The sequence below is a fragment of the Aspergillus sclerotioniger genome, assembly GCF_003184525.1.
Source record: "Aspergillus sclerotioniger CBS 115572 chromosome Unknown BO94scaffold_25, whole genome shotgun sequence".
Taxonomy (NCBI): Eukaryota; Fungi; Ascomycota; class Eurotiomycetes; order Eurotiales; family Aspergillaceae; genus Aspergillus; species Aspergillus sclerotioniger.
In genome coordinates, this window is record NW_020291015.1 from 228333 (window position 1) to 248724 (window position 20392).

The window sequence follows — 20392 nt, forward strand, 5'->3', positions numbered from 1 at the left end:
CTTGTCTCACCCGTCACTCTTTCGTCCTTCCCATCCTTTCTTACCTCACTCACTCACTTCCTCTGCTTTTTTTCCTGCCTGCTACTCTCGCAACTTTCTCCTCAATTTCCCCCCCACCTTATTTCTCTTCCCTTCTTGGACTTAATTCTCCTCAACCTTTGGTCCACCTTTCGTCGCTTTTGGGGTAGTCGCAATTTGTCGCCGTTTCGCGCGTACTCATCGTTCTCGTTTCCCGTACGACCCCGAGCTACCACCCACCCACCACCACCTTTCGGAATACACTCTGCGACCTGTCACCACGGTCACCACACTGCATCGCGACTGACCTGTCTCAAGCGACGACCATACGAGCAATTTGACTTCAAGTATTGAAGGATCGCAATAAATATCACCATGAGTGTAGGTTGACCTAGCAAGCCTTCGTTCTGATTTCCTCTGCTACCCCTCCCCTTAGTACCAACAAATCGCGCATTCCCAAGGGTCTGCTAACCCGTCGAATAAGTACGGTGGCAACCAAGGCGGCTACGGCCAATACAACCCCTATGGACAAGAAGACGCCAATCCCTATAGCGACTCCAATGCTATGGAGCAGGGAAATGGCACCTATGGTAAGCGCACCACGTTCCATGACCTTGACCCGACCAGGGCCTAACATTCGTTCGCACATCCAGAGATGGGCTCTTATGACACGCCCGTTGACACGACAACGATGTTGAACAAGTGCAGAGAGATCAACGATGGTATTGCGGATCTCCGCGCCAAGCGGGAGGGCCAGCTTGCGGCCGCTCAGAACGCTTTGCTGGACTCGAGCACCGGAAAGGAAGACCAGGTCTCTCGCCAGACTTTGGATTACATTGAGGATGAGATTAACAACGGCTTCCGCTACCTCCGTGACCTTCTGAAGAAGGTCAAGCAGACCCCCGGCTCCGGCGACAACCGTGTACAGACCCAGATCGACGTCACTAGCCGGAACCTTCGCCGAGAGATCGAACAGTACCAGAGGTGCCAGTCCGATTTCCAGAAGCGCCTGAGGGAACAAGTTCGCAGACGTTATGAGATCGCCAACCCGGAAGCTTCCCCCGAGGAAATCGAGCAGGGTGTTGACAATGTCCTGATGGGTCAGGAACAGAGCTTCCAGGTACGCCTCTTCAGAGAAGTATCGGAAAGTCGATGCTAACATGTCCGTTTTAGGTCACTGGTAGTCGGACTAGACAGGCCAACGACGCGAGACAAGCCGCTTTGGAGCGATCGGCCGCAATTCGCAAGATTGAGCAGGACATGATGGAGCTTGGCCGACTGTACCAGGAGGTTGCAGAGCTTGTTCATCAGCAGGAGCCTGCTGTGGAGCAGATCAGCCAGGACGCAGACAATGTCGCACAGAACGTTTCGCATGCGAATAACCAGATCACGGAAGCTATCGCCAGCGCTCGTCGGGCAAGGAAGTGGAAGTGGTATGCTCTGCTTGTCGTCAGTAAGTGGTCCCGATGCTATTCTCCGATATATAGGCCAAGCTGACACGGATCCCTAGTTATCATCATTGCCATCATCGTTGGTGTTGCCGTCGGTGTTACCGAAGCGAACAAGCACTCATAAGCCGGTGAATCTTCTGGCAACCTGCTATAATTGGCTTGATCTGATGATTCGACCTCGCTCTGATAAACGCTTCGCCATGCCAATGTCCTTCATATCCTAAGATACCCTCTGAGGTATCGAACCTTGGTCTGTTTCTGTTCGCTCTCCGTTCAAGTTTACGCAAGGCTGTAACGAACCTCATATCGTCTGTGTACCTTGTTCTCGTCCAGTGCTCTACTTCTGTTGACTACGCTTACGGTAAGCCAATTTGAGGGTCGTTCGCCTGTTGTGATTCTTCTGTTGTTATACCACTTTGTCGTTTGTTTCTCTTGGTTTGAAAAGCACGTCACCTGCCGATCGTCTCTTTTGTTTGTGCTTGCTCGTCTCTGTCTTTCTGTATCCACTGATCGGTCGTGTATAGTTTCTGCGTCTTGGGGCGTATGCGACCTGATGAACCCTGTCGCAGCTCGTTGGCTAGGATGCGCATGATGCTATCGCAGTGTATATATTAGAGTCTCTTCGTTGCCCCTACTTTGGCGCTAGAACCATGTAATAATCGACTACCTTAATAATAATGTGTCCTGTTATGTGTATTTGGTGCATGGACGAGCACTGTGGTTCGCACAGCACCTGTTCGATTTTGTATATGCATTCGTGGGTATCGCAGACCAAGTGAACAATATCAACCCTTCGCCGTCTATCAAGCCTGGGCCTGTCTTTCCTTCTCCCGCTCCTCCTCCTCCGGTGTCTTTGTCCGCAGTTGCAGCGCATGGATGCCTCCCTCTTGACTCATTTCCTCCTTCAACAAAGCATAGACCATACGATGGCGCGCAGGCTGGGGTTTCGACTGGAAAGAGGGGGAAGTAATCGTGACGCTAGAAGCCATACGTATTGATTAGACCAGGTTTTACCAGATGGGAATAGGAGCGAATGGACGGACTGAAAATGTGTTTCTTTGGAAGTCGCCCCGCGCATCGCGGCATGATGCGCGTGGAGATGAGAATCGTTCCGGATGATAAGGGTGGAGGGGGAGAAAGCGGTTGTCATCTAGCAAATCATAAATTAGCATCGCTATCGCCCATCGGGGGTATGCATTGCGGACCTTCTCCCGGATGAGATCTTCGATGGGGGTAGTGGAGGTGGAGGCCATTCTGGAAGTAGTGAGGGAGAATAGACGGCGGGGTAGGAAGCCTGGAAGGCTGCTGCGGGGGAGCATTGAGGGGCGTGGTTTCTGGAGAGCCGTTCTTGGCTTTTTGAATTGCAAGAAAGTGGTTTGTACGGCGTGCGCAAAGGGTGAGTTTGGTCTGGGGATGGCTTGATGGATGAGAATCGAGGGACCGCAATTGGTCGGAGACGGCGGGTTACTGTTTCGGGAATGGTGCGGAGCAAGCGGAGTGACGGTTTGTTTGTCCGGCATGCAATCCGATGGCTGCTGCTGCTCCTCTTCCACTCGCCCTGGCTGTCAGACAGAAGCTTCCACGATCTTTCTCCCGGACAGACGGCCGACACTTGCATCTGACTGGTTCGATGCAGTTTCTTAACCTTACCATGCCTACTTCAGCTGCGTCAACGACCGATATCCGGAGCGAAGCACCGCCAAGTTGCCGAGCCGAGACCGTAAAGCTCCGATGCGCTTCTTCCCCGTCGCGCGCTGCTTGCAATCCGCCTTTATCTTTTGCCTTGGGTATCCATGCCTGCTCTTTGAGGCTTTACAACCCTTACATATAGTGACGAAGGGGTCATGTTATACAAGCCTCAGTCATCTCATCAATCATGCCAGGACGCACCTTGATGCCGCTCCTCTCGCGGAGCTCAGCAGCCTCGTCTCGACCTCCGCTCCAGACCCTTATAGCTTGGAGGGCTTGTAATCATCGATTCCGGTCATTAGTAGCTCCTGTTATTCGTCGATCGCTTTCATCCCTACCGAATCTACCTCTTTTCCGCGCTCTTCAAAATCACGACCAGTCCAATCTCGCGGTTGTTCACAGCGCGTCTGCTCGTTCCTTTACATATGGCAATTTGGTTGCGGATGTACTGCAGGCGAAAGAAAGGCTGATCGGATCTGCTGGGGGTAAACAAGATGGCTTGTCTGGCGAGAGAGTCGCGTTTTTGGCTGAAAATAGCTACGACTACGTAGGTACTGTGTTTCCTGCCTCTTTTACATTCTGTTGGAATGTCGCTCGCTGACTGGTGTACTAGTGACGCTTCTTTCTATTCTTGCTAGCGATGCAATTGCCCTACCTCTTTCCCCGGCCTTTCCAATTGGCGAATTGAAGTATATTATGGATAATTCTCAGGCAAAGGTGCTAGTTGCTACGGAGAAGTACGCGGGGAAAGCGCAAGATCTTCTCAAGGCGGGTCTGGATCGGGTGCCGGTTCTGGATGTGAAGGACAAGATTAAAGTGGGCGCGCATAACTCGGGTTCCGTGTCATTGGAGGATCTCAATGCGAAATCTCGTGGTGGGATGATGCTCTATACTTCTGGCACCACTAACAGACCGGTAGGATTACCTGCTTTTGCGATAACTAGGAGGCTGGGCTAACAGAAACTAGAAAGGTGTACTGATCCCTCAGTCAGCGCTGACAGCACAAGCCGCGTCTCTCCTTGAGGCGTGGAACTACACCCCTGATGATCGATTACTTCATTTGCTTCCCCTGCATCATATCCACGGCACCGTGAATGCGATTGTCACCCCCATACTTGCAGGATCTTCCATTGAGTTCATGTTTCCCTTCAACACCGATGCCGTGTGGAAGAGGCTGGCAGCTCCATTCCTACCGGCTACTCCAACGACAAGCAAGATAACCTTTTTGACTGCCGTGCCCACTATCTACAACCGACTGCTCTCTTCGTTCCCTGGCTTGAGCCCTGATATCCAGGAGGCGGCAAGGAAAGGCATCTCACCCGAGAACATGCGCCTCAACATCTCCGGCTCCGCAGCCCTACCTACGCCCACCAAGAAAGCCTGGCAGGATCTCAGCAACGGGAATGTGCTTCTTGAACGCTACGGAATGACCGAGGTTGGAATGGCTATCAGTTGTGGACTCGACTTTGCAGATCGTGTTGATGGTAGCGTTGGCTGGCCACTACCATTCGTGGAGGCCAGACTGGTGGACACGGATACCAACGAGGTCATCAATGCAGGAGAAGAGCGCGATAACAATGGCCGAGAGCGTGAAGGCGAAATCCAGCTTCGCGGCCCGACCATCTTCCAGGAATACTGGGCAAATGAAAAGGCCACCAAGGAGTCCATTGTCTCTGGCGAGGATGGCAAAGGCGAATGGTTTAGAACCGGAGACGTCGCAACGCGTCGTATTGTCGACAATGCCGGTAAGGGAACCAGCGGCGAGTGGGCCAAAGGACCCATGTACTTTATCCAAGGCCGTCGGAGTGTCGACATCATTAAGTCCGGCGGCGAGAAAGTCAGCGCGCTGGAAGTAGAGCGGGAACTGCTATCCCTGTGAGTCTTCGTCGTCCAACCTCAACTAACAGCAATTAACCAAATTTTATCAGTCCCCAAATCGCCGAAGCCGCCGCCGTCGGTCTTCCCTCGGACCAGTGGGGTCAGAAAGTCGCCGCTATTGTCGTTCTGAGACCCGAAGTTGCAAAGAAGACCGGGCGCAACGGCAAGACATGGGGCGCTTTGGACATGCGCCGCGCTCTCAAGGACCGCCTGGCTAGTTATAAGATGCCTCAGGAAATGAAGGTTCTCGATGGGCCTATACCAAGAAATGCTATGGGGAAGGGTGAGTGCCTACTTTCCTGGACCTGGTCATTGCTAACACACTTTTTGTATAGTTAATAAGAAGATGCTTGTGAAGGAGGTTTTTGGCATATAGTACAGATTTTGTGATGTGCTATGTGTGATACTGCAATCCATACATAGATCTTGGATATATGGTGTATTGTATGCTGAATATAGATGAGATGTGCATTTGATGAGTCCCTATACATATAAGTAGATATAAGTAGGAATTAAATACACGAGCACCCCGTTCCTTTCGCGTGTCTGGCTAGAGATAAGTTGGTGATAGGAACGGGCCTAGCAGGCCCCCAACCACCAAGTAAGGCAAGTCCCCTCCGAGACTAAACCCCCTCCCCATTCCCCCCTCCTCCAGCAATTTCCACGTAGTTGGCCACCGCTACTTACTTCTGTAGCACATATATCCCAGGATACAGATAACCACCCTACTACCCGACCACTCAGAGCATCTGCCTCCAGATCCAGATCCAGTAGCGGAATATCCCGCCCATCGCTCCACAAGCGAAGTGATTCCTGCACGTCTTCCTGCATCACATCCAAGCCTCACTAATTTCCCCTTCCTTCCCTGCTTGATACATTTGTTGCCTGCTTCGCTTCACTTTATCCCCCCCCCTGCATATGAAATATTACAATAAGTTTACTTGCGATAAGAATTGGGAGATGCTGGGGTTGTATTACTTTAAGTAATAGTAACAGTACTTCTAATGTGATCAAGGTAGGTAGGTAGTATGTACGTATTCGAGGAGAGTTAGAGTAGATAGCTAACGCGATAAATAAACAAACAATCTAAAACATATGGCGTATCAACAATCCCTGGTCGGTGGCTTATGTCAATATTACTTTTCTTGCTTCTTGTTGGGCGGGTGGTTGTGGTTTGGAAGCAAACATGCCAGTACATACATGTCTTGGGGGCACGGACCCCTTTACTGTCCATGGGGCACGGACATGCTCGCAGTGGGTGGGGTTCGGAGAATATGGGATGAGGGGGGGGCTTTGATCTAGAGGTGGTTATATAAGTGATAGAGTGTTTTGGAATCGCGGTACTGTTACTGTGTTTTATGTCCTAAGTGGTTGTGATAGTTTATAATAATAGTGTTACCGTGGAGTAGATTGAATGTGATGGAGATGTGATAGCCTACTGGTCGATACTATGCGGGTGATATCGGCCATCAGGCGAATAGCAGGAGTACGGTTACCCGTACGGACCACTAGCGTTCGTATGGAGGAAGGTGCAGTGGTCATTTGTCTATATTAGTACTGTCATGTTGGACGAAGGGGTGGCATAATTTTTTTTTTTTTTTTTTTTAAGAATCGGCACCTAATAAAGCAGCGCTGCTACATGACTGAGCTAGTGGTACAGCTGCTAGGCAGAGGGAGTGCTGAAGCACATCGCTTGTTTGACTGCCACTGCTTGACTAACCACCATTTCTGACTATCGGTGAATATCCACCTCAAAAAGGATGAAGCCAGCATAGAAAGCACGATCAAGTTTATGAGAGCCGCACTGATGCTGTCAAGCTGCAAGATGTCTGTTCATCCAGCCACACTGATCTCAGCAGGTCAAAACAGGAACGTCTTCCTGGCCGGCGGGGTTGGAAATTGGGATCGTCAACGACACATTTGCTTTTCCCAGTGACACTGTCCCGGTTAGAGCGGCTCTCTGGCGTCACTCAAGATATGTGAGCCATTTCCCAGAGGTCTCATGGCCGATGACGGCTCCGCTGGCATCTGGGGGGCCTTATCCAGCCGCAATAGGAACAGAACCCATACGAGAGGTACCTTGCGGAAGCTTACCTATCGCAACATGAGTCGAGTCCGGTCTGGCCAGAGGCACCCATGGCATTAGACGGATATTTGTGCCGTTTTCAACGTGTGCTGGGTGTTAGCGCTTGTCATCTGAGGGGGTTCATAGCTGGATGCATGTCATATATGCAGGGATTGTTACTATATCTGAGAGAATAATGGGTATATTATGTCTTGCCATGCCCACATGAGATCGGAGTTGATGGGTAGTAAATTCTGCATCAGAGGGCAAGGGAAACTAACGGTTACTCAAAATGTACACCCTTATTCTTCTCTCAGTTGTCTATCTCTTCGCGAGAACCATCTACCGGATCTACTTTCATCCTCTTAGTAAGATCCCAGGACCCAAGCTAGCAGCAGCCACTCACCTTCACGAGTTCTATCATAATGTCATTCGTGGTGGGAAGTTCATCTGGGAAATTGAGAACATGCATAGACTATATGGTAGGGTGTCCCAGACCACCAATGGTTCACCAAACTGAGAATGCCTATAGGGCCGATTGTGCGAATAAATCCACGGGAAGTTCACATTTCTGACCCATCAATGTACGATGAGATCTATGCGGGAGGTGGACGAAAGCGCGAGAAGGACACGGGCTTGGTGTCATCTTATGCATCATCGTATGCGGCGCTGGCAACTATCGACCATGACCTTCACCGTGCTCGTCGAGCCCCATTGAATCCATTCTTTTCAAAGAAGTCTGTATCTGAGCTCTCAGACGTCCTTCATGAGAAGATTTCCCTTCTGTCACGGCACCTTGAGCGGGCACATGCAGAACGAACTAGGATCACATTAAGCACTGCCTTGATTGCCCTGACGGGCGACATCATCACCCACTATCTTTATGGTCAGGATAATGGATACCTAAAAGACAGAGACTTGGCGAAAAGAAACATGGTTTGGGAGATCATGGCCGAAGGCACTAGCGCATGCCATCTGTTTAGATTCTTTCCATGTATTCCCACGTTAACGAAGGCTTTGCCTGGACGTCTCATGCGCCTCATTCGTCCGGCGCTGTCAAATGTTTATGATATGCAGGAACAGATTGCTCACCAATCAGAGGAAGCCATATCAAGCCATGGCTCTCTCAAACTGAGGACGATCTACCATGCTTTGAATGACCCCTCCGTCCCTGCTTCCGAGCGGTCCCTGGCTCGTCTGCGCGACGAGAGCTTTATCGTCCTGATTGGGGGGACTGAAAGCACAGCGGCAACATTGACGTTTGCGATATACCACCTTCTCCAAAGCAAGAATATGTATCTCAAACTCCGGCAAGAGTTACAACAACTCATGCCAACAGCAACCAGTGAAGCGAACTGGTCACAGCTGGAGCAGCTCCCGTACTTGGTATGTGACAAATCCGTATGATCGAAAAGTAGCCGCAGGCACTAATTTCAGAGATATTGAACAGACAGCTGTAGTCAACGAAGCTCTTCGACTGGGGTCAGCGGCATTGAGACCAGCACGAGTCGCACCCACGGAGACACTGTATTATCAGGGGCACAGCATCCCACCTGGCGTGAGCACCGCCTGTCTCGAAATAATGTATCTTAGCTGACACTTTGATATGTAAGACTCCGGTCAGCACAATCAGTTATTTCATCCACAGAAACCCAGCCATCTTCCCTAATCCAGAAAGTTTCAACCCCGAGCGATGGATTCAAGCTGCTGAGCGAGGAGACAACCTTACCAGATATCTTGTTCCTTTCACACGGGGCAGTAGAATCTGTATTGGCATGAAGTGAGTGAGTGTTATTTCACTTTTGTTCTCCCGTACCTCCTCGCCCTTCAGTTCGTTCCCAACAAGTAAATTGAGCTGACTGTATACCCAGCCTGGCATATGCAGAGTTGTATATGACTCTCGCGTCCATTGTGCGACGCTTTGACCTAGAAATCTGCGGGACATGCCCTGAAGATATGGAGTTTGCACGTGAGATGGTCGTACAGCGTCCGGAAAAGGGGGTGTGGACGCTCGACGTTCGAGTAGCTGGCGTCACTCAATGAAGAGGATCACTGCAGGGTCAGCAATCTCACGAGTTGGCCCATTTAGACATGGGTAGTATCTTCTGCGATCATGATACAAGATGTCTAGAAAAGATAGAAGCTTTATTTTTGGGTGACAAAGGAAGATAGTAAGTAAGAACAGCGTAGAAAGAAAGGAAGTATACTGCCCGCCGGTTGCCCCTCTACCCCTCACCGGCAGGGCGGTCAGACTGATCTGATCGTCTTGCACTCCCCCGAGCAACTTTCTCCTAATCCTACAGCTTGAGGAGATCTTTCTCGAAAAGTGCAGCTGCATCAAGATATAGCTTCCAGCCATTGCATTGACGGAGGTGCTTTCTCCCCCGCCTCGGTGGATATTCATACAGGCGCAGCAAGCAATCCTTCACGATGTACCAATGTCACTGATATTAGAGCGTATAGCTTCGTGCCTGGCTATCCAACAACTTGGTCTATCGAGAAGGCTACGGGTTCTCTGTATTTCCTTTTGCAGGTATAGTGAGGTCCGAGGCTGATATCGAAGACCAGCTTGATCATGTGCATTTAGCATTCTTGAAGCAGCTACACAGTATATACTCCTCCATGTAGGTGAACACGCTGAGAAGCTATTGCTTTACGGACTCGACAGTGGTTGACAGTTCTGCACCGAGTACTACTATCAAATCCTTGATTGATCTTGCCATAGTCTCCACCAACAAGATCCACGAACCTCTAGGCACCTACGAATCCTTTCATCACCCATTGCACTCATAGCGTACGAGTATATCCTGGCTCGACAGTGTTGCAAAATTGCTTATGTATTCCAGTCTTCCCAAACACCATGAGTTCACTATCGAGATGGCCAATTATTGTGATCTTGATTACAGTTCTCATGGCTACCCTGGTAGCTGCAGATATATGCTCGAAGCTGAAAGCAGACGGGATCCAAGTCGAAGAACCTCTCACTTTAGACTATAACGTTGACCTTTGGAGATATTGGTCCACTGCTTGTGGTGATCTCCGTCCGACATGTATCGCCGCTCCATCAAACGCACTAGAAATGTCACAGGTCGTGAAGGAGCTCCACCACTTCGAAACTCTCTTTGCCGTGAAATCAGGAGGGCACATGCCCAACAATGGCTTTGCTAGCATTCAAGACGGTCTTCTCATAGCAACCAAGAACCTTGACCAAGTATTATATAACTCTGATGATCAAACCGCAACCATCGGGCCGGGACTCTCGTGGGGGAATGCCCAGAAGGAACTACATGGAATCGGTCGAACTTTGGTGGGTGCTCGTATGGCCGGTGTAGGCGTGGGAGGATACATGCTCGGAGGTACTGCCATTGGCAACTAACAGTTCTTACTCTAACTTGTGTAGGTGGGATGAGCTTCCTGAGCTCACAATACGGATGGGCGGCGAACAATGTCATCAACTTCGAGGTTGTTTTGGCAAATGGGACTGTTGTGAATGCAAACAAGAAGGCAAACACCGGTCTGTTTTGGGCAATTGACATCGTAGGATTTGACTAATAGGAGCAGATCTCTTTACGTCTCTGAAGGGAGGTGGAAATAACTTTGGCATTGTCACTGCGTACACTCTCCAAACACACCCGCAGGATCACAAGGTCCATCTTATGATTCCCTAGTCTTGAATCCTGCTGATCCTGTCAGGTCTGGGGAGGCAACTACGTCTTTGCTTCAGATAAAGGTCCTCAAATTCTTGAGGCACTTCGGGACTTCGTTGAATACTGCCCAGATGACAAGGCTGCCATCATTTTGACGGCGGAGTGCGCTGCATTTCTCGATACCTGGATCATGTTTCTATTTTATGATGGCCCTAAGCCCCCCCAGGGCGTCTTTGACAACTTCACAGCCATTGGTCCACTTGATGCCACCAAGACGTGGAATAGATATTACGATCTGGTTCGTGGCCTGTCAAGATTGGCTGCTAGACCGAACTGACCCTGCACAGCTCAAACACAACGACTTCTTCATTTTACAGTAAGTGCAGTGTGTCTGCATTTTAACACATGCTCATCATACAGTGGCAAGCGATACGCCATCGCTACTGAGACAGCACCCCTTCCCGACAAAAGTGTTGGTGCAGAGGTGCTGCGCACATACTATCGCCATTGGCACAGCGTCACCAAAACAGTGCTTGATGTCCCGGGCATGGTTGGCTCGCTTGCCTTTCAGCCGATGCCCAAAGCCATCACTAGCAAAGCCAAGGCGAGAGGCGGAGTAAGTGGTTATAATCAGGCCATTAGCATCCGCTAATGCAGGGGTGATGTAGGATCTGATTGACTTCCCGATTGACCAAGACTACATCGTGATCGAATTTGACTTCTCCTATGACCTCTCCAGACACGATAAAGAGATAGATACGGCCATCAGGAGCCTCTTCAATGGTTTCGACAACATTACCAGCCAATATATTGACAACGGCATATTACCCAACGTCTACCGACCCCTCTTCATGAACGATGCCAACCACGCACAGGACTACTGGGGGCGCCTGCGCACGACGGAACAAGCCCGACAGACTAGACGCCGATATGACCCTGAGGGCTTCTTCCAAAAGCGCACCAGCGGTGGCTGGAGATTGGAGTAGATGAAGCTGCGTCCCTCGCAGCCAATACCTGCTCAGGAGTAGCCCGTGCCGTCAATCCTTCCAGCACGGAACGTATATCTTGAATCGACATCCTTCTCCACAAAACCTCAATCCATCCACCTGCATATCCTTAATATAGCGACAAGCGGCTTACCTGAAGACCGAGCGAGAGCGATCTGCACTGCAGGCGCCTCCATCCACACACATCATCAGAGAATGGATATAAAGCAACCCTGCATAAACCAAACGAGGCGGAGCCGCTCCTCCACCACTGCAATCAATTCAACATACCCTCCGCGCCAATCATCCTGACGCCGGTGGTCTCAGGTTCAAATAAGTTCTGCTGGCTGTTGGCCAGGAACAAATCCGCGATGGGGTCTCTAAGCGCCAGAGTAGGGAAAAACCAGCCCTAGCTAGATCAGGGAGCTACTAGCTGCAGTCACTCTTTTTGATAGCTAGCGGGTATCTAAACAGGTTTATCCAGGTAGGTGCTTTCTATTTGGTAAGCGCTCGCTTCACCTCCCTAACAGAGCGCACCCTGTCTGCACTGCCAGTCCAGACTACTACGTGCCGTGCCATCGGCGCTTCACCACGCAATGAGAGGGCGGGGATCCAAGTCAAGAGAAATCGATCGGACCTAGAACCTGGCTGTAGCTAAATTTGTCTGGGTCTGGAACTCGAGCTCTTTCTTTCCTTGTAGATGGGAAGGTATATAAGGTGTCTTGTCTTGGTCTGAGGATGAGTCTTCTTTGTCTACATTGACTTGTGTCACTTTGCTTATACTAATACGGATAGCTATACATTCTCTCTTCCTTTCTCTTTGTACATTCCTTTGAATTGGATTGTCCGCTCTCCTTCGCATGATTGTTTGATTGTTTGATATATTAACCAGTCTTCACGGTCCTTACTTCTGTGTGCTTGAGATACACCACTCACTCTCTCAGGAAGTGTCCCCAAGCAATTTCTGCTATAATACATCCATCTATCCAAGTGAGCAGATCAAATTACATTCAGAGAAGCAAAAAAAGAAAAGAAAGAAGAAAGATGGCTCCTTTCGGCCTCCTCGGCGCAACCTTCCTCTGCGCCCGCATCATCCAACTCTGCTCCCTCATTGCTATCATCGGTCTCACGGCCAACTTCATCGCCGAGATCGTCTCCAACAGCGCATCGCCGCCCGCCATTTTCATCGGGACCATCACAGTCGTAAGTCCCCCCCCTCACAAACCACTTCCTATCCACACACACACTCTCTCTCTAACCAATTGATGAACGCTGGACAGACCAGCATCGCTGCAATCTATGCCTTCATCACGACCATCCTATTCGTGGACAACATCCTCCCATTCCTCGCAACCGCTATCCTCGACACCCTCATCCTGATCGCCGTCATCGTCGTGTCGGTCATCATCGGCAAGCCGCTGTCCTATCTGCAGTGCAATAACATCGAGAATTATGCGACGAGTGACGGGTCTTCGGCGTATACGTTTTCCACGCACTTGAGCAATTATCTGGATGATTTGAGCGGCAAGGTGGATTACACGAGTTGGATTGGTGGGACGAAGGCGGTTTGTTTAGAGGCCAAGTCTATTTGGGGGTTGTGTATCGCGATGTGGTGGGTCTTTTAGAGTATTCGTTGGAATGGAACGAGCTAATGATCTGCTTTTTGTAGCATCATGTTCTTCTTCTCGGGAATTTGTGGCCTCGTGCTCTGGAGACAGAAGAAGGCAGCAAGTGCAGGCGTGGAGAAGCTAGAGGGTCGATCTGTGTGATCTGATCTGATCGGATCTGAACCATTGGTGCAATGCAGCCATGTGCAATATGATATGCTGAATTCTGGATAACGACGATGACGGTGACGAGGCTAATAATGCTGATGATGATGACGGTGGTTGTGATGGCGACTCGACACGCGTTTCCTTTCCTTTCCTTTCCTATCCTGTCCTGTATCTTTCTTAATCTTTCTGTTCTTCGCTTCTCTTTTCTCCTGCTCTGCTCTGCTCTGCCCTGTTCTGCCCTGTTCTGCCCTGTTCTGCCCTGTCTTCTCCAACCCTAATACTCCAGACTTCCCCAATACCTATGCTTGTACTTATACACACCTATACCTCTACCTATAACCAAAACCAAAACCATCAATCAGTAAATCAATCCACGCACACACACTCTCTCTGTCCTTCCCTTATACTCACCTCAAACCCCAACTCCCCGAAAACATTCACCCCGAACTAACCGGGGGAATAACCGCAACTTCCTCTCCCTCCTTAATCACAACCTGACTATCCTCCACCATATCAACATATTCATCCCCCAGACTGACCCCGCAGCTGGAGAGCACCTTCTCCCTGATCCCGGGGTACATTGAATCTAGGGTATCGAAGAGGAGGGATAGCGGTAGCGGGGCTGCGAGTCGCTCGGTCTGTTTGCCTGTGTAGGTGGATGCGGAGGCGAAATAGTGGATTTGGAATGTTGGGGGGTTAATGGTGGACATTGTGTTGTTGTGGTTGGGTTGTTTTTGCAATGGATGGATGGATGGTGAGGTGGTGGATTGGGGTGTCTGTATGGGGTGTGTAGTTTGTGTGTGGTTGGGGTGGTAGGTTTTGTTGTATGTAGCCTGAAGCTTGTTGGGGGTGAATTTGGAGGGGAAGGGAAAAGAGGAGGGGAAGAGACGGAGCAAAGCCGTGCGGGGTCCGCTGATAGGGCCGGAACTCTCCAGTTGGTTTTTGGCCGCGGCCAGATATCAGTATCTACAAGGTACACCTCAAACCATCATCTAAGAATATCATGATCAAATATGTTGCTTATTTACCCTCGACTAATTCCCCGAACGCAGTCACCAGATCCTGGCGGAGATCCTCCCAATTCTCTAATCCAACACTGATACGCAGCAACCGGCGATCCACTGTTGCGTCTGACATCGTCCGCCACTCGATCAACGTCTCGACACCTCCAAGGCTGGTGGCATGCTGGAAGAAAGCCAGCTTGCTTGGAAGCTTTCGGGCAAAGTCCTCCGTCTTCATAGTGATTGAGAAGACCGGGCCGAACCCACAAGGCATCTGCTTCAACAACCACGACTCATCCTCCTTCTGTAAGCTCGCATGGAAAACCCGCTCGAGGGCCCGCTGAACCACAGCCTCGTCGCTATCCGGAGCGGGGCTGGGCGCATGCAGTGCATCATTCAGCCATGACACGAGGCTCGTCGCGTTTTGGCTCTGGCGCTGCACTCGGATTTCCAGAGTCCGCAAGCTGCGAACGCCTAGCCAGCTTTCCATGTTCCCCATCACGCTGCCCAAGAAGACCCGGTCCTGGGACAGTTGTTTCGCCCAGTCCTTGCGCCGGGTGGCAAGAACCCCGCAAAGAACATCACTATGTCCACCAAAGTATTTGGTCCCCGAATGCATCACCAAGTCGGCTCCCCATTTGAAAGGGTCTTGGAGAAATGGCGGGGCAAACGTGCCATCAACAACGAGATATGCGCCTCGTGAATGGGCCTTCTCGGCATACGCTTGGATATTGAAGGCGGTTCCCTCGGGGTTCACCGGTGTTTCCAGATGAATAACGTCGCCAGCCTCCAGCTGTTCCACAGGGCAGTCCAGATCTACCTTCTGAAGTCCAGTCAGGCGCGTGAACAGAGAAATCACGCCGTGGCATCCGTGATAACCGTTTCCAATGGCAATTCGGCGGGGGTTAAGCAAGACCAGCGCCGCATGCAAGGCCGACAGCCCAGAGGAGTAGCTGATGACTTCTCCATTGAGGAGAGACGACAAGATAGCCTCAAAACGGGTAGGATTGGGGGCAGTCAGTCGAGAGTAGATGTGCGTTGTCTTCTCCTGGTCCTGCTAGCATTGCACCAGAGTTAGCACCGGGCTCGGGTTGCACTACGTCGAGAAGCGAGAGACATACCCCACTGAGGTCCGCGACCGGCACCAGATCGTCTGGATTGTCAGAGTACCGAAACGTCGTAGCAACATGCATGGGAGGAGCCACATCTGAGACCACATTCAAGGCATCATCGGCATGCAGAGCGCGCGTGGAGGGGCCCATAGGTCGATTGGCGGGAGCCATGGCGTGCAATTGATGGGGGGAAAATGGAATGAGGAAACACCAAGCCGCGGACGCAAGCGGGCTTGCGACTTCAAGGGAAGAGTTGACTCAATGAGGGAGGGAGGGGGTAGAGAGAGAGAGAGAGAGAGAGAGAGTGGGGAACACGAGGAGAAGAGCTCCACTGGGAAGAGGAGGAAGGGGGGTGCTGACACGTGATGTAGGCGGGACGGAGGGGTGGGGAGATGATTGGATGATTGGATGGTGACATGAGGGGACAGAAAATGGAAACGGGAAACGGACTCAGTCGGGTTCCATAGCGAGCTTTACCGACGGAGCGAGCTCATTCTCGACGGCTCGCGGACAGAACCCGGCACAGCCGCATGGAAATTGGTCCGGTCTAAAAACAAGCATCAGTCAGTATCAACGATGGGGCCAATGGAACCACGGGACAACATACCTGCCTCGGAGTCAAAGGCGATTGAGATATCGTCATGCTCCATTGGATACTCCGGCGTGTCCAGAGACACAAAGTCTGATGCCGGATCATCTTCGGTCTTCGGCAGAGCAAATTTGGCATCCACAATGCGCACTCCGAACTTGCCGCCTTTACCGAAGCTCTCCAGGGTGTCGGTACCTTTGAGAACAAAGTTCATGCATTTGCCATGATGGAAGTCGCTCAAGAAGACCACCAGTTGCACAATCCGCTCGCGCCGGAGGACCTGGATCCGAGCCAGACTGGACTCCCATTTCTTGGTGATCGGGACCACCATCCGACGTCGTGAGATGGCAAAGGAGGAAGCCACGCTATTACCCAGATGTTAGATCTCAATCCCCTCGGACAGCAATGATGTTCAGGAATACATACCTGTCAAACAGCACCTTGTATCCCGTCACAGCTCGTTCAAATATATGGAGGTCTGAGACACAAATCAGTGACTGGACTTGATGGCTAGGATTGATCACCGCAGTGGATAGCTACCTTGTACGGACCCAAAGTCAAATCGTCGGATCATTGGTTTCGCCATGGCGGTTTGCAAGAAATCGGTTAGTTTGTCAGGCATCTCCGGTAGGATTAGATTCTCCGCGACGGAAACGGTCAGGTCTTTCTGGCCAGGTCGATACAGACTGAGTCCCGTCCGGTTGTTGATGTCGAGGCCTAGTCTCAACTCACCGGGTCCTAGAGATTTGTCAGTGCAATCCCCAAGGCCGTGCCAATCTACATACCGAGGTTGATCCGGTCCGTAACGGAGCCCCATTCGGTTGCGATGAAAGCCCGCAGATGCTCGGATAGCACCGTCGGGCCGTACCCATGATCCACGTGCGAATGCTCCCGGTCGATGACCGAGACGGTACCAGCAGGGAATTGCAGATGTTCCTTGGCGAGCTGCCCGTTGGCGCGATCCGCTGGTTGTTCGATGGTGTAGGCACGGATGGGGATTTCAGGGGATTTCACTTCCCGGTCCTGGGGCAGGATTCCCAGAAGTAAAGAATGCATGGTGGTTCGATCTTCCAACTCGTAAAATGACATGAGCATAGACCGGGTTCTCCCTTCCTCCTTGACCTTGAGCAGCAGGGCTGGTGCCCCGTCCTCACCTCGAAGCAGGCCGAAAACAATCGGTGTGCCGTAGCCGAGAACATGACGCACACTGCTGAGAGTCTTGACTTTGGGGCTCGTGAGCACCGCTAGTCGAAAGCCTTGATGCAAGCTTCTATTGCCAGTGCCCTCAGTCATGGTCATGGACTTCTCAAACAGCCGAAGCCGACACCGCTCAACAGGGTCGGGTGGGAAGGACTTGGGCGTGCCAGGGTCCATGTACTGAAACGACTTGAGAGTATTTTCGAAAATTATTGTTTCACCCGACTCACGCTGAAGGCCAGCTTCGGTCTTCCGGGTATATTGAACAATATTCCAGATGTTCTTGAAATCGTCCTCCTGGAACACTACATCCAAGTCGAAACCGCGGGGCAGCTTGACCCGGATTGAGTGCGATCGGACTTGCCAATCCACGCTATCCCAAGTAGGGCCTTTCTTCCTGTCCGACTGGATCATGACATTGACTAGTTCATTCTGGCTGATGATGGCGGCGAATACGTACCAGTCGGCACGATCGCGGATAATGGACAATACGCAAGGCATCGTCAATTGCTCAATGTCATCTTCACTTGAGCTGACATAAACATGGACAAACATGCTTCCGTAACTGAAATAGCGATTGGTATCGCCGAGGGGCATCATCTGTACGAAGGAAGGCCCCTTGCCCAGCATTTCCACTAGAGATGCCCTCGTGGCTGCACCAGAGAGCACCGCGGAAACGTCTGCAGCGAAGGATGGATAGCGCACCCACACACTGGTGTCAACTGGGATTGCGGAATCCCTCTGCGTGGATATTGTCACTAGGATATTGTTCCTCTTAATAGACATGGCCAATGAACGTAGATGATTCATCATGGCCTGATGCAGGCTAAGGAGATCGGCCAACTGTACATTCCCGGTTGTGCTGGCTACTGCAATCAAAGCATCAATACCCATGGCACCATAGCGCGTCACCTCATCATGCTGGGCAACAATATTTTCATTGATCCACAAAGCTTTAGCAAGATCAATAATAGCTTGTTTCGCACTTCCCGTGGAGCTCTGCTGGGGTGAACGTGCTCCAGAGCTCGAAGGACGGGCGCGTGCATAAGCTTCCAGTTGTTTCTTCCCACGCAAAAACCACCATGCCGCAGCTCTCATCCATTCGGAAAGGGAAGTCTCTGCTATAGGCTTTGCATCTTCGGCCGAGGTTTGAATCAGGCCTCTAAATTGTGTCATATACACTTTCAGATCCGCGAAAGCGGTGTTGCCTAGCTGATTGGCAATAGACCGCAACGAAATTTTGGGGGGTTGAGGGCTCCGAGAAGTGTCACGATTATCCCTGCTAGATGGACGTGCAGGGCCGTCCGGCTCAGCGATCTTGGGGATAGGGTGACGCGATTGAGGGGAAAGGATTTGGGTACTTCCACCAGGTGAAAGTATAGAAGGATGGACGGGGGTCTCAGGACTGCGATCGATTGGACTGCGATCGATGTGAGGAGGAATCGGGGATCCTCGAAAAGAATTCTCTGGTGGGCTTGGCTCCGTCTCTGAGAGGGGAGGCGTCTCATACGTTGAACTGGGACTATCGGGAACAACTTCCGCGGGGGCTTGGACCCCGGCGTCCTCAGCAGGTGAGGGAGGTTCCGGCAGTCGATGCTGTAAAGCACGCCCCTCCTCGGCTTGCATTTTGTCCCGGATACGTTGGGCAAAAGAATGGGACTCGGGCGATGCACGGAATGACAAACGGGAGCCTTTGTCTCCCAGATTCAACGTCATGAGGAAATCAGCGTCCTGGGGGTTTTGTAGCAGCAGTGGCTTCCAGTCTTCTGCATTCATTCCCTTCTGCTGGTCTCTCTCTTGAGGTGTGGATCCATTTTTGTCACCAAATGATGTGTCCAGGCGGAGTTGGGGAAGTTTAGGCTGGCGGTCACCAAGATCATCCAGCTCATCGGGGCCCTGAGTTTGCGCGGTCTTGCGACTTAGAGATATTTCCATTGTCGGCGTATCCGTCTCCTCACCCCCTTCTCCGATCAAGTCGGGCATCCGGTTGCTAAACTTCACTTTCAATTTCAACCCCTTTCGGCGACTTTTGAAAGGGGGTTTGGTGAAGTCCGCAGGCGGTGGAGTATCACGAAGAGAAGGCGCATTTAGGACGTCTTGGGCAGACGGCCATCTATGGCCGGCGTCCAGTCGCGGAGGCGAGATCTGGTCTGCTCCGTAGGATACGGATTTCGAGCGGGTGGGCCCGAGGAAAGCCTCGATCTGCTGGTCAGTGGATCCCTTGGGCCGCTTATCCTTTGAGAACAGCTTCTCCCTCCAATGTGGCTTCTTGGCCGGCGCCGGTTTCTGTTCGCCAGCAATGAAGGCGAAAGGATCATCGGTAGACGTAGACATGTCTGCCGATTTCAAGGTGTGTACACTTTTCCGATACGGTACGGCCTGCTATAGAGCATCGCAAGAAATACAGGATAGGGCCGTGCAAAGTATATACGGTTCTTGTCCGTGTGTATTCCCCGCCTAGTCTCGTAGGTGCTTGTGCGCAGGTAGAGGATCGACAGGGGCTATTGTAGACAATTCTTCCGGCAAATACGTAGCGTAGTTAGACACCGCCGGTCGCAGGTGACTAGTACTCCAGGCAAGGTAGATGCTCAATGTAACGAAGAAATAGAGCGGGAGGCAAGTGGCGGCGGGCAAGCGACTCGCTAGAGTTGTTTGTTTTCGCGGTGGATAGAGAAGCGCGGTGTGAGAACAAGCCAGCAGATAATAAACTCCAGGACCGGACGTGTGCAGGGCGATTGTCCAGGCAAATTGGTGTTGCTCGTACTGGCACTGGTGGTGGAGGACCGGCGCGATTGCCGTCGTTGTCTGGTGGGGATTCGGAGACGAGCGATCTACCAAGACCAATTAAATGACCGTTTAGAAACGGAGCTGCAACAAAGGGGGATGATCTGAGCAAGCTTCAAGGGGTCAGGTAGAGAGGCATAGGCCAGTAGCTAACTAACCCAATAACTAAAACGTAAGGTGGGATGTCCGTAGACGCCTGC

At 51.4% G+C, this 20392-nt stretch overlaps 9 protein-coding genes across 9 annotated transcripts; 5 read left to right on the forward strand and 4 right to left on the reverse strand.

Annotated features, from left to right (window-relative positions):
- Positions 1-393: 393 nt before the first annotated feature.
- On the forward strand, positions 394-1593 carry BO94DRAFT_588377 (syntaxin; the record flags this gene model as incomplete). The annotated part of the gene is made up of 5 exons (XM_025615883.1): positions 394-399; positions 455-608; positions 672-1138; positions 1192-1471; positions 1529-1593. The coding sequence occupies 5 exons, from the start codon at positions 394-396 to the stop codon at positions 1591-1593; spliced, it is 972 nt and encodes a 323-aa protein (XP_025464584.1).
- Positions 1594-2189: 596 nt separating this feature from the next.
- On the reverse strand, positions 2190-2880 carry BO94DRAFT_537855 (BolA family protein). Its single transcript, XM_025612366.1, has 3 exons — positions 2675-2880; positions 2513-2619; positions 2190-2447 (listed from the first exon to the last, which is right to left on the reverse strand). The coding sequence occupies exons 1-3, from the start codon at positions 2720-2722 to the stop codon at positions 2273-2275; spliced, it is 330 nt and encodes a 109-aa protein (XP_025464585.1). The 5' UTR covers positions 2723-2880; the 3' UTR covers positions 2190-2272.
- A 150-nt stretch (positions 2881-3030) lies between these two features.
- Positions 3031-5511, forward strand: BO94DRAFT_498136 (acyl-CoA synthetase). The gene is made up of 5 exons (XM_025609341.1): positions 3031-3709; positions 3772-4073; positions 4126-5033; positions 5087-5319; positions 5372-5511. The coding sequence occupies exons 1-5, from the start codon at positions 3346-3348 to the stop codon at positions 5410-5412; spliced, it is 1848 nt and encodes a 615-aa protein (XP_025464586.1). The 5' UTR covers positions 3031-3345; the 3' UTR covers positions 5413-5511.
- Positions 5512-7371: 1860 nt separating this feature from the next.
- BO94DRAFT_522557 (cytochrome P450) lies at positions 7372-9144 on the forward strand (the record flags this gene model as incomplete). The annotated part of the gene is made up of 5 exons (XM_025610188.1): positions 7372-7583; positions 7634-8487; positions 8552-8659; positions 8715-8881; positions 8973-9144. Exons 1-5 carry the CDS (start codon positions 7394-7396, stop codon positions 9142-9144), a joined length of 1491 nt encoding a protein of 496 aa, XP_025464587.1. The 5' UTR covers positions 7372-7393.
- A 586-nt stretch (positions 9145-9730) lies between these two features.
- BO94DRAFT_185333 (FAD-binding oxidoreductase) lies at positions 9731-12135 on the forward strand. The gene is made up of 8 exons (XM_025606003.1): positions 9731-9895; positions 9948-10457; positions 10502-10615; positions 10663-10748; positions 10795-11046; positions 11096-11124; positions 11169-11364; positions 11417-12135. Exons 2-8 carry the CDS (start codon positions 9962-9964, stop codon positions 11732-11734), a joined length of 1491 nt encoding a protein of 496 aa, XP_025464588.1. The 5' UTR covers positions 9731-9895; positions 9948-9961; the 3' UTR covers positions 11735-12135.
- Positions 12136-12499: 364 nt separating this feature from the next.
- BO94DRAFT_537859 (uncharacterized protein) lies at positions 12500-13902 on the forward strand. Its single transcript, XM_025612367.1, has 3 exons — positions 12500-12937; positions 13015-13346; positions 13404-13902. Exons 1-3 carry the CDS (start codon positions 12779-12781, stop codon positions 13501-13503), a joined length of 591 nt encoding a protein of 196 aa, XP_025464589.1. The 5' UTR covers positions 12500-12778; the 3' UTR covers positions 13504-13902.
- On the reverse strand, positions 13737-14352 carry BO94DRAFT_537861 (MoaD/ThiS family protein). The gene is made up of 2 exons (XM_025612368.1): positions 13921-14352; positions 13737-13842 (listed from the first exon to the last, which is right to left on the reverse strand). Exon 1 carries the CDS (start codon positions 14217-14219, stop codon positions 13947-13949), a length of 273 nt encoding a protein of 90 aa, XP_025464590.1. The 5' UTR covers positions 14220-14352; the 3' UTR covers positions 13737-13842; positions 13921-13946.
- A 177-nt stretch (positions 14353-14529) lies between these two features.
- On the reverse strand, positions 14530-15793 carry BO94DRAFT_472595 (cystathionine gamma-synthase; the record flags this gene model as incomplete). Its single annotated transcript, XM_025608441.1, has 2 exons — positions 14530-15567; positions 15632-15793. 2 exons carry the CDS (start codon positions 15791-15793, stop codon positions 14530-14532), a joined length of 1200 nt encoding a protein of 399 aa, XP_025464591.1.
- A 151-nt stretch (positions 15794-15944) lies between these two features.
- On the reverse strand, positions 15945-19896 carry BO94DRAFT_185373 (uncharacterized protein). The gene is made up of 5 exons (XM_025606004.1): positions 16997-19896; positions 16752-16949; positions 16638-16689; positions 16230-16576; positions 15945-16169 (listed from the first exon to the last, which is right to left on the reverse strand). The coding sequence occupies exons 1-5, from the start codon at positions 19740-19742 to the stop codon at positions 16096-16098; spliced, it is 3417 nt and encodes a 1138-aa protein (XP_025464592.1). The 5' UTR covers positions 19743-19896; the 3' UTR covers positions 15945-16095.
- Positions 19897-20392: the final 496 nt, after the last annotated feature.

Excerpts from the sequence above, each read along its gene's own strand:
- BO94DRAFT_498136 (XM_025609341.1), top strand. The coding sequence starts at position 3,346 with ATGCCAGGACGCACCTTGATGCCGCTCCTCTCGCGGAGCTCAGCAGCC. Across the intron at positions 3,710-3,771 it reads AAATAGCTACGACTACGTAG|TGACGCTTCTTTCTATTCTT; the intron begins GTACTGTGTTTC and ends CTGGTGTACTAG. Across the intron at positions 5,320-5,371 it reads AAGAAATGCTATGGGGAAGG|TTAATAAGAAGATGCTTGTG; the intron begins GTGAGTGCCTAC and ends CTTTTTGTATAG.
- BO94DRAFT_185333 (XM_025606003.1), top strand. The coding sequence starts at position 9,962 with ATGAGTTCACTATCGAGATGGCCAATTATTGTGATCTTGATTACAGTT. Across the intron at positions 11,047-11,095 it reads GGAATAGATATTACGATCTG|CTCAAACACAACGACTTCTT; the intron begins GTTCGTGGCCTG and ends GACCCTGCACAG. Across the intron at positions 11,365-11,416 it reads AAGCCAAGGCGAGAGGCGGA|GATCTGATTGACTTCCCGAT; the intron begins GTAAGTGGTTAT and ends GGGGTGATGTAG.
- BO94DRAFT_537855 (XM_025612366.1), bottom strand. The coding sequence starts at position 2,722 with ATGGCCTCCACCTCCACTACCCCCATCGAAGATCTCATCCGGGAGAAG. Across the intron at positions 2,620-2,674 it reads AAGATCTCATCCGGGAGAAG|ATGACAACCGCTTTCTCCCC; the intron begins GTCCGCAATGCA and ends ATGATTTGCTAG. Across the intron at positions 2,448-2,512 it reads TCCAAAGAAACACATTTTCA|CGTCACGATTACTTCCCCCT; the intron begins GTCCGTCCATTC and ends TATGGCTTCTAG.
- BO94DRAFT_537859 (XM_025612367.1), top strand. The coding sequence starts at position 12,779 with ATGGCTCCTTTCGGCCTCCTCGGCGCAACCTTCCTCTGCGCCCGCATC. Across the intron at positions 12,938-13,014 it reads TCATCGGGACCATCACAGTC|ACCAGCATCGCTGCAATCTA; the intron begins GTAAGTCCCCCC and ends AACGCTGGACAG. Across the intron at positions 13,347-13,403 it reads GGGTTGTGTATCGCGATGTG|CATCATGTTCTTCTTCTCGG; the intron begins GTGGGTCTTTTA and ends TGCTTTTTGTAG.
- BO94DRAFT_537861 (XM_025612368.1), bottom strand. The coding sequence starts at position 14,219 with ATGTCCACCATTAACCCCCCAACATTCCAAATCCACTATTTCGCCTCC.
- BO94DRAFT_185373 (XM_025606004.1), bottom strand. The coding sequence starts at position 19,742 with ATGTCTACGTCTACCGATGATCCTTTCGCCTTCATTGCTGGCGAACAG. Across the intron at positions 16,950-16,996 it reads TACGGACCGGATCAACCTCG|GACCCGGTGAGTTGAGACTA; the intron begins GTATGTAGATTG and ends ACAAATCTCTAG. Across the intron at positions 16,170-16,229 it reads CGCCTTTGACTCCGAGGCAG|ACCGGACCAATTTCCATGCG; the intron begins GTATGTTGTCCC and ends GCTTGTTTTTAG.